The 13,264-nt window shown below is 42.1% G+C and overlaps 1 protein-coding gene across 3 annotated transcripts in view; it reads left to right on the top strand.

The window, feature by feature from the left end:
• Positions 1 to 13,264, top strand: part of NOL10 (nucleolar protein 10) — a 112,696-nt gene that overhangs the window by 37,908 nt on the left and 61,524 nt on the right. For all 3 annotated transcript variants that reach the window (XM_053588926.1, XM_053588928.1, XM_053588925.1), the window contains one exon: positions 8,392 to 8,444. In XM_053588926.1, coding sequence (XP_053444901.1) covers positions 8,392 to 8,444 — 53 coding nt within the window. The remainder of the gene's footprint in view (positions 1 to 8,391; positions 8,445 to 13,264) is intronic.

The following is a 13,264-nucleotide window of genomic DNA, read 5'->3' as shown; positions in this document are numbered from 1 at the left end:
CAGTTCCTACTCTTTTTTTTTTTTTTTTTTTTGTTGTTGTTTTTTTTTTTTTTTTGTAGAGACAGAGTTTCACTGTACCACCCTGGGGTAGAGTGCCGTGGCGTCACACAGCTCACAGCAACCTCCTACTCCTGGGCTTAGGCGATTCTCCTGCCTCAGCCTCCCGAGCAGCTGGGACTACAGGCGCCCGCCACAATGCCCGGCTAGTTTTTGGTTGCAGTTTGGCCGGGGCTGGGCTTGAACCCGCCACCCTCGGCATATGGGGCCGGCGCCCTACTCACTGAGCCACAGGCGCCGCCCCAACAGTTCCTACTCTTAAGCAGTGTGTTTTTAGCACAGACTTACACAAATAATTTTGATAGAAGGACACAGGAAAGGCATAGGAAGTCTTATCACGTAGCACTTTGGCAACACGTTGGAGTGATTTCATCCAGAGCACCCGGGGACAGTGTCAAGAGGACATGCGTCACATCTGGAGTGTTGCGTGATTGTGGTTAAATGGAGTTGGGGGCTGAGTGATCTTCGTAAGACTCTCCAGACTCTTTCAGACTGGCCGAAAGGCTGGGCATACAGGACTTGTTTGGGGATAGGGTGCTGCAGTGGCTCTGGGAAGGGCATCTGGAGGCAGAGAGTGGCAGGCGGGGGAGGTCTGGGCATGACGTGCCAGGTCTTCAGGCTCCACTTGTGGTCAAAGAGGACATGTTCAGGCCGTGTTTTGAACTAAAATGACTAAAATTCTTGTGCATCCCCTCAGCCCCAACTTTTTATGGGTGTAAGGGTCTGTTAGCCCACCAAGAGTATAACTACTCGGCAAAGATGTCTTTTTCGGAGAAATATCCAGGCTCATCTCAAAACTACCAAGGAACCCATTCTTAAAATTCCACCAGGAATGATGGTTGTTGAAATCACAAAGAAGAAGGAGAAGAAGGCTAATGTTTGCAAGAAAGGATTATTGATTTAAGTGATTGCTAAAGAAGAGACTTAAAATTAGAATGGACTTGAGAAGGTGCTGGTAATTCAGCCACATACCCCTACAATACAGTTTTCCCCCAAGTTGTCATCTTCCTTCTTCCTCCCACTCCTCGTCGCTCCTCCCTCCCTTCTTCTTCCTTCTTCTTTGAAGGGGGGAGGGGAGTTGGGGTCCCACCGCGTTGCCCAGGGTGGAGTGCAGTGTTTTTCACAGGTGCAGTCATGGTGTGCTGCAGCCCTCTGAGTAGCTTAGCTGAGACTTATACGTGTGCACCAATATGCCTTGCTCTTAAAATGAAATTTTATTTATTTTTTAAAGACGGTCACACTCTATTGTTCAGGCTAGAGTGCAGTGGCACAATCATAGCTCACTCTAACCTTAAACTTCTAGGCACAAGAAATCTTCCTGCCCCCGCTTCCCGAGAACCTAGGACTATAGGCACGTGCCACCATGCCCAGCTAATGTTTTAATTTTTTTGTTCTAAGAGGATCTTGCTTATGTTGTCCAGGCTGGTCTTGAACTCCACTCCTGGCCTCAAGTGATCCTCCTGCCTCTGCTCTCAAAGTGCTAGGATTACAGGTGTGAGCCACTATACCTGGCAATATTAAATTTTAACAGATTGTCTAATGGTAAAAATAATGCATGCATTTTAATGAAAATTAGAAATATTTCTTTCTGGGGAAAACATCTAGAACATTTATTTAATAAAGATTAATTATAGTTTGGGGATTTTCTTTTCTTTTTTTTTTTTTTTTTTGAGAAAGGGTCTTTCTCTGCCCCCCAGCCTACATCGTCATCACTTACAGCAACCTCAAACTCCTGAGCTTAAGCAGTCATCGATAACTGAAACTACAGGTGTGCACCACTGTGCCCAACTTACTTAAAAAAATTTTTTTTTAGAGATGGATTCTCACTGTGTTGCTCAGGCTGGTCTTGAACTTCTGTGCTTAAGTGATCCTCCCACTTCAGCTTCCCAAAGTGCTAGGATTACGTACATGAACCATCATGCCCTGTGATTATCTATGTTTATACCATCTTAATTGTAGAAGCATTTATAATATAATTTCCGTAATTAATGTACACTTACTAAGGTAATATTTATGAAGAAATGTTTGACAATTTGAACAGAAAACATTCTTTTTGTTGTTGTTTGAGACAGAGTCTCAAGCTGTCGCCCTCGGTAGAGTGTCGTGGTGTCACAGCTCACAGCAACCTTAAACTCTTGGGCTTAAGTGATTCTCTTGCCTCAGCCTCCCAAGTAGCTGGCACTATAGGCACCTGCCACAACGCCTGGGTATTTTTTGGTTGTAGTTGTCATTGTTGTTTGGCAGGCCTGGGCTGGATTCAAACCCGCCAGCTCCAGTGTATGTGGTGGGTGCTCCAGCTGCTGAGCTACCGGCGCAGAGTCAGAAAACATTTTTAACGAATAGCATTTTAATAATCTCTTATCAGGGGTTGGTAAACTGACCTGTGGGCCAAATTCAATCGTGGGCCATGTTTTTTCACAGCCCATGAGCTAAGAATAAGTTTTATAGATTTAAAATGGCTGGGGAAAAAAATTAAAAGAAGAATAACATTTTGTGACACATGAAAATTATGTGAAATTCAACATTTCATTGTCTTTTAGGATAAAGTTCTATGTGAACGCAGCTTCGCTTCTTCACTTAAGCGTTGTCCATGTGGTTTTTGCATCATGACAGCAGAGACAAAGACCAGATGGCCTACGAGGCCTAAAATGTTTAATACCCAGCCCTAGAAGGAGTTTGCTGACCTGGTCTGTGTCACTAATATCACAAGCAAGAAAAGTCACTTTATGCCCAGTTTTTATTTTTTATTTTTTTTGCAGTTTTTGGCCAGGGCTGGGTTTGAACCTGCCACCTCCGGCATATGGGGCTGGCGCCCCACCCCTTTGAGCCACAGGCGCCGCCCTATCCCCAGTTTTTAAAATTGAAAAAGTAGTAGGGTGAATATCTTTATATCCTGTATTTAGGTTCAGTATGTTTACTCTTTTGCCACATTTGTCTTTTTATCTCTGCACATGTATAGTTTTTGTGGTTTCTTTGTGGAATCACTTGAAAGCCAACTGCAGACACGTAGCACTTCTCCTGCACTGAGTATATAGCACTTAGCTTGTAACAAAGACGTTCTTCTCTTAACTAAAGGCCCTTATCACACCAATAAAAATGCAGTCTTGGGCGGCGCCTGTGGCTCAGTGGGTAGGGTGCCAGCCCCATATACCGAGGGTGGTGGGTTCGAACTCGGCTCCGGCCAAACTGCAACAAAAAATAGCTGGGCGTTGTGGCAGGTGCCTGTAATCCCAGCTACTCAGGAGGCTGAGACAAGAGAATCGCCTAAGCCCGAGAGTTGGAGGTTGCTGGAGCTGTGATGCCACGGCACTCTACCGAGGGCCATAAAGTGAGACTCCTCAAAGGCCTTTTCAGGCCTCAAAGACCTTTTTTTGAACAAGGATGTAAGTAAGATTGTTATGGTTAGCTGTTGTGTACCATTAGTTTCTTTCAATCCACAATATTTCCTCCATCTTTTTTTCCCTTCTCCAGATCTGGCCAGTGGCCTTACAGAATGCCCCTCATCTTGGATATATGATTGTTTCTCATGCTGTTGTTTAACTTGTTCCTCGAACCTTGTAGTTTTCCTAAAACAGAAATCAAGTCTAAAGGCTTAATTAAGTTTGTGTTAAATACTTTGGACAAGGATAATGTATAAGGTGCCGGCTTCTCAGATCTCATCACATCAGATCATCCTTGTGCTGGTGAGGATTTGATCACTTTGTTAAGGTTTTATCTTCATTACAAAGTATTTCTGAAAGATAACAATTTTAAGAGTGATGTTTTAGACAGAGGAATGACTATTACTGTCGATTTAACTTATAAGAAGTTAATCAAACATACAAAAGCTAGCCCGATAATTTGTCTCACAAGATAGCACAGAGAGACAAGTATCACTCACGCTGCTTCCTTTTGGCTCAGATCTGAGTGCGGTGAGCTCGTGGGCTCAGCTTTTTCCTTGCTTTCCCACACTTTCTTCCTTCAACTCTCTTCATGTTTTGTGCTTAATCATTATGGGCTTAATCATATTTTAGAAAAGCTGAAACCTAGTTTCTTTTTCTTCTCACTTACTCATTTTGGAGTAATTAAAGCCTAATCAGGATTTTTGTTTTGTAATGTTTTTCTAATACTAAACTGCTCAGAATATTGAGAAATTGCCCCGCCTTCCTGGCTTATTTCCCAGCCTGACTCCCATTGTTCCTCCAGCCCCCTGTATTGCGTCTGTTCAGCGAGCAGCTGCTCTGTGCAGGTTGGGATGCTTGAAGAGGCAGTGTGGTGCTATGACTTTGGTGTGCATCAGAGTCACAGCACAGGGAGCTTGTAAAGCTCACGAATGTCTGAGTCCCACTCCAGACATGAGGATTCAGGATCAGAACTATTGATAGAGAGAAAGGTGAGCGTTGGGCTTAAGGAAGACCTCATTCAGGAGGCTCAGTGATGGAAATATCCAGCCTCAGTTTTCTCACCTACCTTGTAGGCTATTAGAGACGTCTTATGCTGTTCAATGCGAAGTAGCCTGTATTTTTTTTTTTTTTTTGAGACAAAGTCTCATTCTGTCACCTAGGCTAGCCTAGAGTGCTGTGGCATCATCACAGCTCACAGCAACCTCAAGCTCCAGCTCAAGCAATCCTCTTGCCTCAGCCTCCTGAGTAGCTGGGACTACAGGCGCCTGCCACAGTGCACAGCTAGTTTTTCTATTTCTAGTAGAGACAGTCTCGCTCTTGCTCAGGCTGGTCTCAAAGTCTGAAGTTCAAACAATCCACTTGCTTTGCCCCCCAGAGTGTAGGACTATAGGTGTGAGCCATTGCACCCAGCCTGAAGTAGTCTTTAAATACACAGAAAACAACTGTTGGTGTCATCTGCAGTGTCCTTCGTGCCTTGAGTAGGAGCTCACAGGCCCCAGGCTTCTCTCAGAAGTTCAACATAGAGCAGAAGCGTCCCTGCCAGTCCCTCTGGCGCAGTCTGTGCTCGCAGCCTGTCTCTGAGTTGCTCAATGCGGTGACCGCCGCTGCGTGATTCAGTGCAGTGCTTCACAAATGTGTCTGGTGAAGACCAGGGTTTTGTTTATTTTTTTCTTCATTTTTAAATTTCTAGTCCATTGCAGATTGATACTTTTGTAAATACAATGAAAACAAATTGCTAGGAAAATATCACACATTTAGATGTGACTGCTTCTTGTGCAGGACATGAAGGATGAAACCACCCATAATGCTATAGTCTCTTCATAAGAGCTATTACTGTTTCTAAATTCTTATTGTAGTGATCCTGTGTTCATATGTTTTAAATTATCCTGATACTGTATGTGATTATCTTTTGCTTTTTTTAGCTTGATATTTTATTTAAATCATTTTTATTTTTATTTTTTTTATGGTTTTTTTGGCCGGGGCTGGGTTTGAACCTGCCACCTCCGGCATATGGGACCGGCGCCCTACTCCTTGAGCCACAGGCGCCGCCCTTTATTTTTATTTTTTAATTTAATTTAAATTTTTTTTTTTTTTTTGAGTGGGAGAGTCCTGTCACCCTGGATAGAGTGCTATGGCATCATAGCTCACAGCAATCTCAAACTCTTCAGCTCAAGTGATCCTCTTGCTTCAGCTCTTTCTATTTTTAGTAGAAATGGGGTCTCACTCTTGCTCAGGCTGGTCTCAAACTCCTGAGCTCAAATAATCCACCCACCTCTGCCTCCCAGAGTGGATTAAAATCATTTTTAATGTTGCTATATGGTGTTTATACATGTGCTGACCCTTTTTCATGGTTTAATATTTGATCATGCAAGACGTATTCTAATTTTGTCCCAGTTATTGGAGTCTTAGAGCCCCATGTTACATGGGCTGTGAAGTCAGCGGACTCTCCGCTCCTCTTCCTGCTGTGTGGTGACTTGAGCAAATGAGTTGATTTCTTAGGATGTAAAGTACTTGGTTAAGTGCTCACACTCTGTTCTTCTCTTGCCTGTATTTTTGCTGAACTGTCTTTTACTAGCTTGATTTTTCTGTTTCTACTTGTTAGAAACTTCTGATAACTCTTTGGGCTTTGGGAGGTTTATTTTCCTCATTTATAATTGCTTACAGCCCTCACTCTCCCCACTTTAGTTTGGTAGTAGGTAATCTCGTGTCCTTGGCCATGTATGGCCAAGTGAGATCCTACTCTATTGCAGAAAACAACCTAGCTGCATCCAGTCTGAATTCTTTTGTGTAATCAGATTAGAGCCCTTTCTATGGTTTGGTAGGTGTGGTTGGGTTTCTTTGTGGAATGTACAGTGTTCAGGATTGAACCAGTAGAGATAGGCCTAGGAGATATCTTCAGCAGTAACCTTCTTTTTGGTTGTAACATGCCACTTCTATCCCCAAAACTTCTTTTTTAATGATGTCAGAAGGTTCTTGGAGAGATTTCATCTGTTCTGTTAGTAGAGGGCTCTGCAGCACAATCAGTAGAGACCATTTCTTCCCATCAACACCTCAGTGAAAATTCTGTCCAGGACCAGGGAAAGTGCTGAGATGAAAGGTTTTACAGGGTTTCAAGCTGTGAAAAACAGCTCTGGTTTTTGTTTTTGTTTAATTTAGACATACAACCTGGTTTTTCTAGACTTCAGTACATACTTTTAGGGGGGTTGTGTGTGTATTTTTGGTCCCAGTTCAGGGCTAGCTCACACTTTCGAGGTAGGGACAAGGTGTGGTTTTGGTGAGATTTATTGAATCCTTGGCTTCTGCTTGAATGTTTTTTTTTGTTGTTGTTTGTTTGGTTTTTTTTTTTTTGTTTTTTTGAGACAGAGTCTCATTTTGTCACCCTCTGTAGAGTGCTCTGGCCTCATAGCTCACAGCAACCTCAAACTCCTGGGCTCAAGTGATCATTTTGCTCCAGCCTCCCAAATAGCTGGGACTATAGGCGCACGCCACATTGTCTGGCTATTTTTAAAGATGGGGTTTTTCTCTTGCTCAGGCTGGTCTTGAACTTGTGAGCTCAGGCAATCCACCCCGCCTTGGTCTCCCAGAGTGCTAGGATTACAGGCATGAGCCACCATTCCCGAGCCCTGCTTGAGTATTAATTCACTTATTCACTTAGCATTTCATCTGTAACAGCATCAAATATCACATTTATAAGCTTTTTTAGTAACAAAAAGGAAAGGCAGCAGAAATTATTTTTGTGAAACAATCAAATCACTGTCCTTAACATTTGGTATATTTAATTATGCTTATGTTATTTAGGTTATCTGATAACCTAAATGTCTTCCCTCTGTGGGTTCCTTTATTGTATTTTGCAGATGGATTTTTTAAAATGAATATAATAAGAACTCTTGAGTTTGACTTTTAGCTTTAACATTCACTCATCCCTTTAAGCTTTGTTTTTCTGAGCGGTAAAATAAGGATGATAATACTTCTCATTTTAGGGGGTTGTTACATGTTGGCTGAAATAATCTATATTATAAAGGACCAGTTAGATGTCTGCTGGCATCAGTTTTATTTGCAGAGCAGCAGAGGCTGTGCGGAAGCTTAGCGGCTGCATGTTGGCACTTTAAAGCTACTTCCAAAATGTTTTGGGGGCAAGAAAGTGTTGCAAAAGTGGTAGAGAAAAGATAATAAGACTGAGCTATTTGAATGCTTTGGTACTAAATTATTTATTATCACTGAATATTGAATTTTTAGGTTACTGTTGCTCCTGGAGTTACAGGGAATCCTTATTAGATGCCAGAGAGTTATTCTTTCCTTCAATTTTGTTCTCTGATAATGCTGATCCCAAGGAGACTGCATCATTACCCGCCCCATTGATTCAGTCTGTTAAATTCACTTATGAGAGAGACTGTGGTAGAGGCAGGGCTGTATGGCCCTATAGGTCTTTCTGGTGTAGCTCCACATAGCATTCCCCATTGTATTTTATTTTCCAGTCCAGGGTAAAGTTTAATGTGAAAGTTAGAAATTTGTTGACATTTTGTGGGGAAGGCTTTACCTTGGTCCCAGATTACTGGAAGGAAGGCTTTTTTGTAATTTCTTCATGATAATTCCAATAAATAGTGCACTGACACCACATTATGTGTCTGCTCTTAAAACTTTCCCCCTAAACATGGTGTTGTACTTTGTATAGCCCTGAGCACCTTGTGATGGAAACTGCCTGCTCGTTTACTAAACTAGTACAACCTGATCATTTCACAGGTAGAGAAGTTGGCTGTTCTTATAGCTTGAAGTCTCCCATCTAGAGAGGCAGGGACCAAAGCCCAGACCTGCGTCCTGGGGTTCCAGCTGCAGGCTCGGGTCCTCTTCTGCACACCGCGTACTGAGTACCTCAGGCATTTCAAAATGTAAAACAAATAGGTGCTCTTTTTTTTCTCTGTGTGTTTATCTTTTTCATTATGTTTATTTTTAGGCATGCTTTTTACTGCCAGTGAAACCCCTAAGATGGGCACCTATTACATTCCGGTAAGTAAAACAAATAAGAGCCCCAACAGAGGTAAGGTAGGCACAGATACCGTGTGTTTTCAGCTAGACACGTCTAGGTCTACGCACGTGTAGGTTGAGTCCTGGAACCAGTAATGCAATGCTTAAACATTCTTCTATGGGAAACTATTTATTTTTTTATTAATTTTGAGACAGAGTCTCACTGTGTCTCCCTTGGTAGAGTGCCATGGCGTCACAGCTCACAGCAACCTCAAATTCTTGGGCTTAAGTGATTCTCTTGCCTCAGCCTCCCAAAAAGCTGGAACTACAGGTGCCCGCCACAACGCCCGGCTATTTTTTTGTTGTAGTTGTCATTATTGCTTGGCAGGCCCTGGCCAGGTTTGAACCCCCCCCAGCTCCAGGGTATGTGGCCGGCACCCTAGCTGCTGAGCTACAGGTACCGAGCCAAGGGAAACTATTAATAAAAAAAAATTTAGTTTTGAGATAGAGTCTCACTCTGTTATTATAGGTAGAATGCCGTCGCATCATAGCTCACAGCATCCTCAAACTCTTAGGCTTGAGCAGTCCTCTTGCCTCAGCTTCCCCAAGTAGCTGGGACTACAGGTGTGTGCCAGCACTACACCTGGCTAGTTTTTCTTTTTTTAGTAGAGATGGGGTGGAGTCGGGTCTCATGCTCTGGCTGGTCTGGGTTTTTTTTTTTTTTTTAAAGACAGAAAAAAAGGTAGAGTGCCTTGGTAGAGTGCCTGGGCGTCACAGCTCACGGCAACCTCAAACTCTTGGGCTTTAACAATTCTCTTGCCTTAGCCTCCCAAGTAGCTGGGACTTCAGGTGCTCATCACAGTGCCCGGCTATATTTTTGTTATAGTTGTCACATTGTTGTTTAGCAGTCCCGGGCCAGGTTCCAACCGGCCTCTGTGTATGTGGCCAGCGCCCTAACCAGTAAACTATGGGCGCCAAGCCCTCTGGCTGGTCTTGAACTCCTGATCTCAAGCAGTCCACCCGCCTTGACCTCCCAGAAGGCTAGGATTGCAGGTGTGACTCACCGCACCTAGCCAGGGGGAAACTGTATTATGCCATGTTAAAAAAGGTATTAGAAAATAGTATTCTTCAGATTTACATTGTTTTTTGTTTCCAAATGTCTCAGAATCTTAAACTCTCAGCTGTTAGTGATCAAGAGGTGTGATTCTGAATTAGAAGTCTCATACTCCCTTCTGGTCATCTCATGTAGTTTGTTTCTTTTAAAAGTTACTCATAAGATAAACCATCTTAGATTGACATGGTGCGTATGACATGTAATTTATAATCGGTTCTTTTTTCCTCTCTTTTTTAAAAACTATTATTTGCATTTATTTTATGTTGCATCTATCCCCATGCTATCAGTTTTTCTTGGTAGCACGTTTCTTCTGTGCTACCTCCTCTTCTGATTTGGGAACAATTTGTTCCTTTGCAGTAAGGATCATCTTGATGTGGCAAGGGGAGCTCGTGTGTGGGTTGATGTGACCATGAGCTCTGTAAGTTCAGTGACACATCTTGGGTGCTTTATTCACTTGGATATGCTCAGTGACCAGAGAATCTATATCTAAACCCTTAAGTTCAGCATTACTCTCTGCATTTTTAAGCATGTGCAGCAAAAATTCAACACTGTTTTTGGGCTACCGACCCTGTGTCCAGCCCCGCTGTTTGGCCTGGACACACCTTCCAACTCCACCTTTGTAACGTCAGGATGGTCCACACTGTTTCTTTAAAGTAACATCCTTTAGATACTTGGTGGCTTTTCATGTATGTATACCCTTGATGGCCTGGGCATTTTCACATGTGTTCTTAAAGTGAACACAAAGATTTGAGCCTCCTGAATGACTTTGTGGGGTTTTCTGGGTCAAGTGAATAGCAAACCATTCTCACAGATCATCTCAGGATGATCTTAGAGGAAGAAGACCTTTTTTTCCTCCTTAAAGAATTTTTCTCTTACATAGCTAGAAGCTTCCCCACTATTACCTTTTAGTTTATAGTGGGAAAGAAACAGGGACATGCAATCTGCTAAGCAGAAACACATAGCATGCAGTTGGCATCAATTACTTTGTAATGAGTAAACATCTATATCTGAGGAGAATTGGGTGAGAAGTGTTGAAGGTCAGAACTTGAGCGGGGCGAACTCTCCGTAACCGTAGTCATCTTGCTTTCTTCAGTTAACCTTAGGGATAGTAATTACAAGGTAATAAGATTACCTAAAATATTTTTTAGTTCTCTCCATTATATTTCATTGCCTGGCTTATGACATTTATACAGATGGAGCCCAAAAATCATATACACATTTTAAGAAAGGAAAAAACTGTATTAACATAATACTCCATATATACTCATAACAAAAGATGAATACAAATCATATTTGAGCACCTATTGTAATTGCAGAAGTCAAACGGGACTTGAGTATTTATTTCTTAGGGTAGGTTTTTTTGTTGCAAATAATGGGGACTTTAATTAGCATGAGGTGATGAGAAATTGCTTACTTGACAAATGTTAGCTTATGTTTAAGAAGACCTGTTTTCGTTTCAACTATGTAACCGAGACTTAACAGAAAGTTGTGGAAAAAAATCCACAGAGCCTTCTCCCTTGTGACAGCAGGTGAGGACACTGAAAAGAGCACTCTTGCTCAGCCAAGCGTTATGCTGAAACTTGTGCTTCAGCGCTCCTTCCTTATCTTTCTGCCACGCTGCCTTCTCATTGAGTTATATTTAATAGCACCACTTATCTTTGCTTGGAACCTGCTCTTTGTAATACTCTCAAAGCAAAGAGAGAGGCCCCGGGTCTGAAAGCCTGTCATTTTTCATAAGATTTCATCAAACGTCCTAAACTGCTGTTTGGCAAGTTCATTTGAGGCCTATAGAACTGGGGAGGTGTGTGTTTAATATATGATCCATGCCAAGTTTATGATGTCTGGACTGTGATTTGTATTAACATCTTATAAACAAAGTATGAAAACTCTTTTCTTCCCTTTGGGGCTGTGCTGAAAATGAAGACAGCCTAAATTTTCTTTTAGCTTGTTAATGGTTTGCCTTTCGGCCTGATACCATCTTTCTTGGATACTTGAAATCCTTAGTTCCTGATTTATAGCACCCTCTGCCGCTTAGATATCTTACTCATCCTTTGAGACCAAGTGGGTTTCCTCCAGCCTTTGTCCCATTTTCTCAATACTTTCCTTTTTCCAGAGACCCAGTTCTATTATTTGTTTACTTGCTTGCTTCAGGGTCTAATTCATCTGCAGCTTCAGAGACTAATGCCAGGAATAATCTTTCAAGTTTGGTTTTCCTCTGAAACGTAATTTAATCTCAGGTTAGTTCTTTATAATTAACAGCCTTGGCAACTGTGTAGACTCCAAAGGTAATCCAAGTCCCCTGTGGCACCTAACTTGAAACCCAGCCAGCATGGTTAATACTGTTTCTGTTGGAAATGTTCCCCAGCGTGAGCCCCTGTGTCAGCTGGATCTTGGTGTGATATAAGAGTTGTGTTTGGGAGTGCTGACAGATTTCTAAAAGTTATCCAAAAACATTTAATAGTGATTCTGTTAAGAGGATAGATTAATTAAACTCAAAAGGAGTTTTAGGAAAACAAGGTTATTTAGCTTTTTTGTAGCTTTTGTGGAATTTGTGCAGAAGTCAGGTTTGAAAATAGGGTACAGTAGAGTTACTTGTTACAAAGATTAGAAATGATGCCTTTTATTCCTCTTCCTGTGCCTACCTGTGCTTTTTAACTAGAGTTGCTGAAAATGCTTTTTATGCTCCTTCCTAAGATTTGGGTTTGAATCTGGACCATAATTGGTCCTGTGGATCTATTTCAATTTAAAGCCAACACTGGAGGCTCATTTATGTTTAATAATTTGATACTCTACAGAATTCCCCAGATGAGAGATCTCTTTGGCCCACTAATATATATTGAAATGGCCCTTAATATATTAGTGTTCATGTAGAATCCTAAAAATGACTACTCACACTTTTATCTAACATGCATATTTAAACAGAGAGCCATTAGACATAATGACAAAAATAATTTTGTTAGAAATTGCTATTTCAGGTCAGGTGCAGTGGTTCACTTCTGTAATCCTAGCACTCTGGGAGGCCAAAGTGGGAGGATCACTTGGGGTCAAAGAGTTTGAGACCAGTCTGAGCAAGAGCAAGACTCCATCTCTACTTAAAAAATAAAGTTAGCCAAGCATGGTGGTGGGCGCCTATAGTCTTACCTATTCAGGAAGCTGAGGCAGGAGGATCATTTGACCCCAGGAGTTTGAGGTTGCGGTTGAGCTAGGCTGACACCACCAAACTCTAGCCTGAGCAACTGAGTGAGACCTGCTCTCTCTCTCAAAAAAAGCAAATGATAAAAGAAATTGCTATTTTATATATATAGTTCTGGTAGCAACATAGTCTCTTAGTTTGGGAAGATAGTGTCAGATGCAAAGAAAACTATCCCCTGGGAATTTGCCAATGTACCAAGGATGTTCAAGACAGAACATAGGCCAGGCCTGGTGGTTCACGCCCGTAGCCCTAGCATTCTGGGAGGCCTCTGGCATCACGAGTTCGAGGCCAGCCTAAGCAAAAGTGAGACCCCATCTCTACTAAAAATAGAAAAACCGAAGCAAGAGGATCATTCGAGCCCAGGTTGGAGGTTGCTGTGAGGTATGATGCCACGGCACTCTACCCAGGGCGACAGCTTGAGACTTTGTCTCAAAAAAAAAAAAAAAAAAGAACATAAACAAAACAAGTCATTGCCAAAATGTCCTTATTAAAGGATATTTCAGTGTGCTTTAAAGGAAGGGGGACGCTTTGGAGCGTAGGCCATTGGAGCTAGAA

Source organism: Nycticebus coucang, chromosome 4 (assembly GCF_027406575.1).
Source record: "Nycticebus coucang isolate mNycCou1 chromosome 4, mNycCou1.pri, whole genome shotgun sequence".
Lineage (NCBI taxonomy): Eukaryota > Metazoa > Chordata > Mammalia > Primates > Lorisidae > Nycticebus > Nycticebus coucang.
Note: the sequence above shows the minus strand (reverse complement) of the source record. Positions and strands in the feature narration are given on the sequence as shown.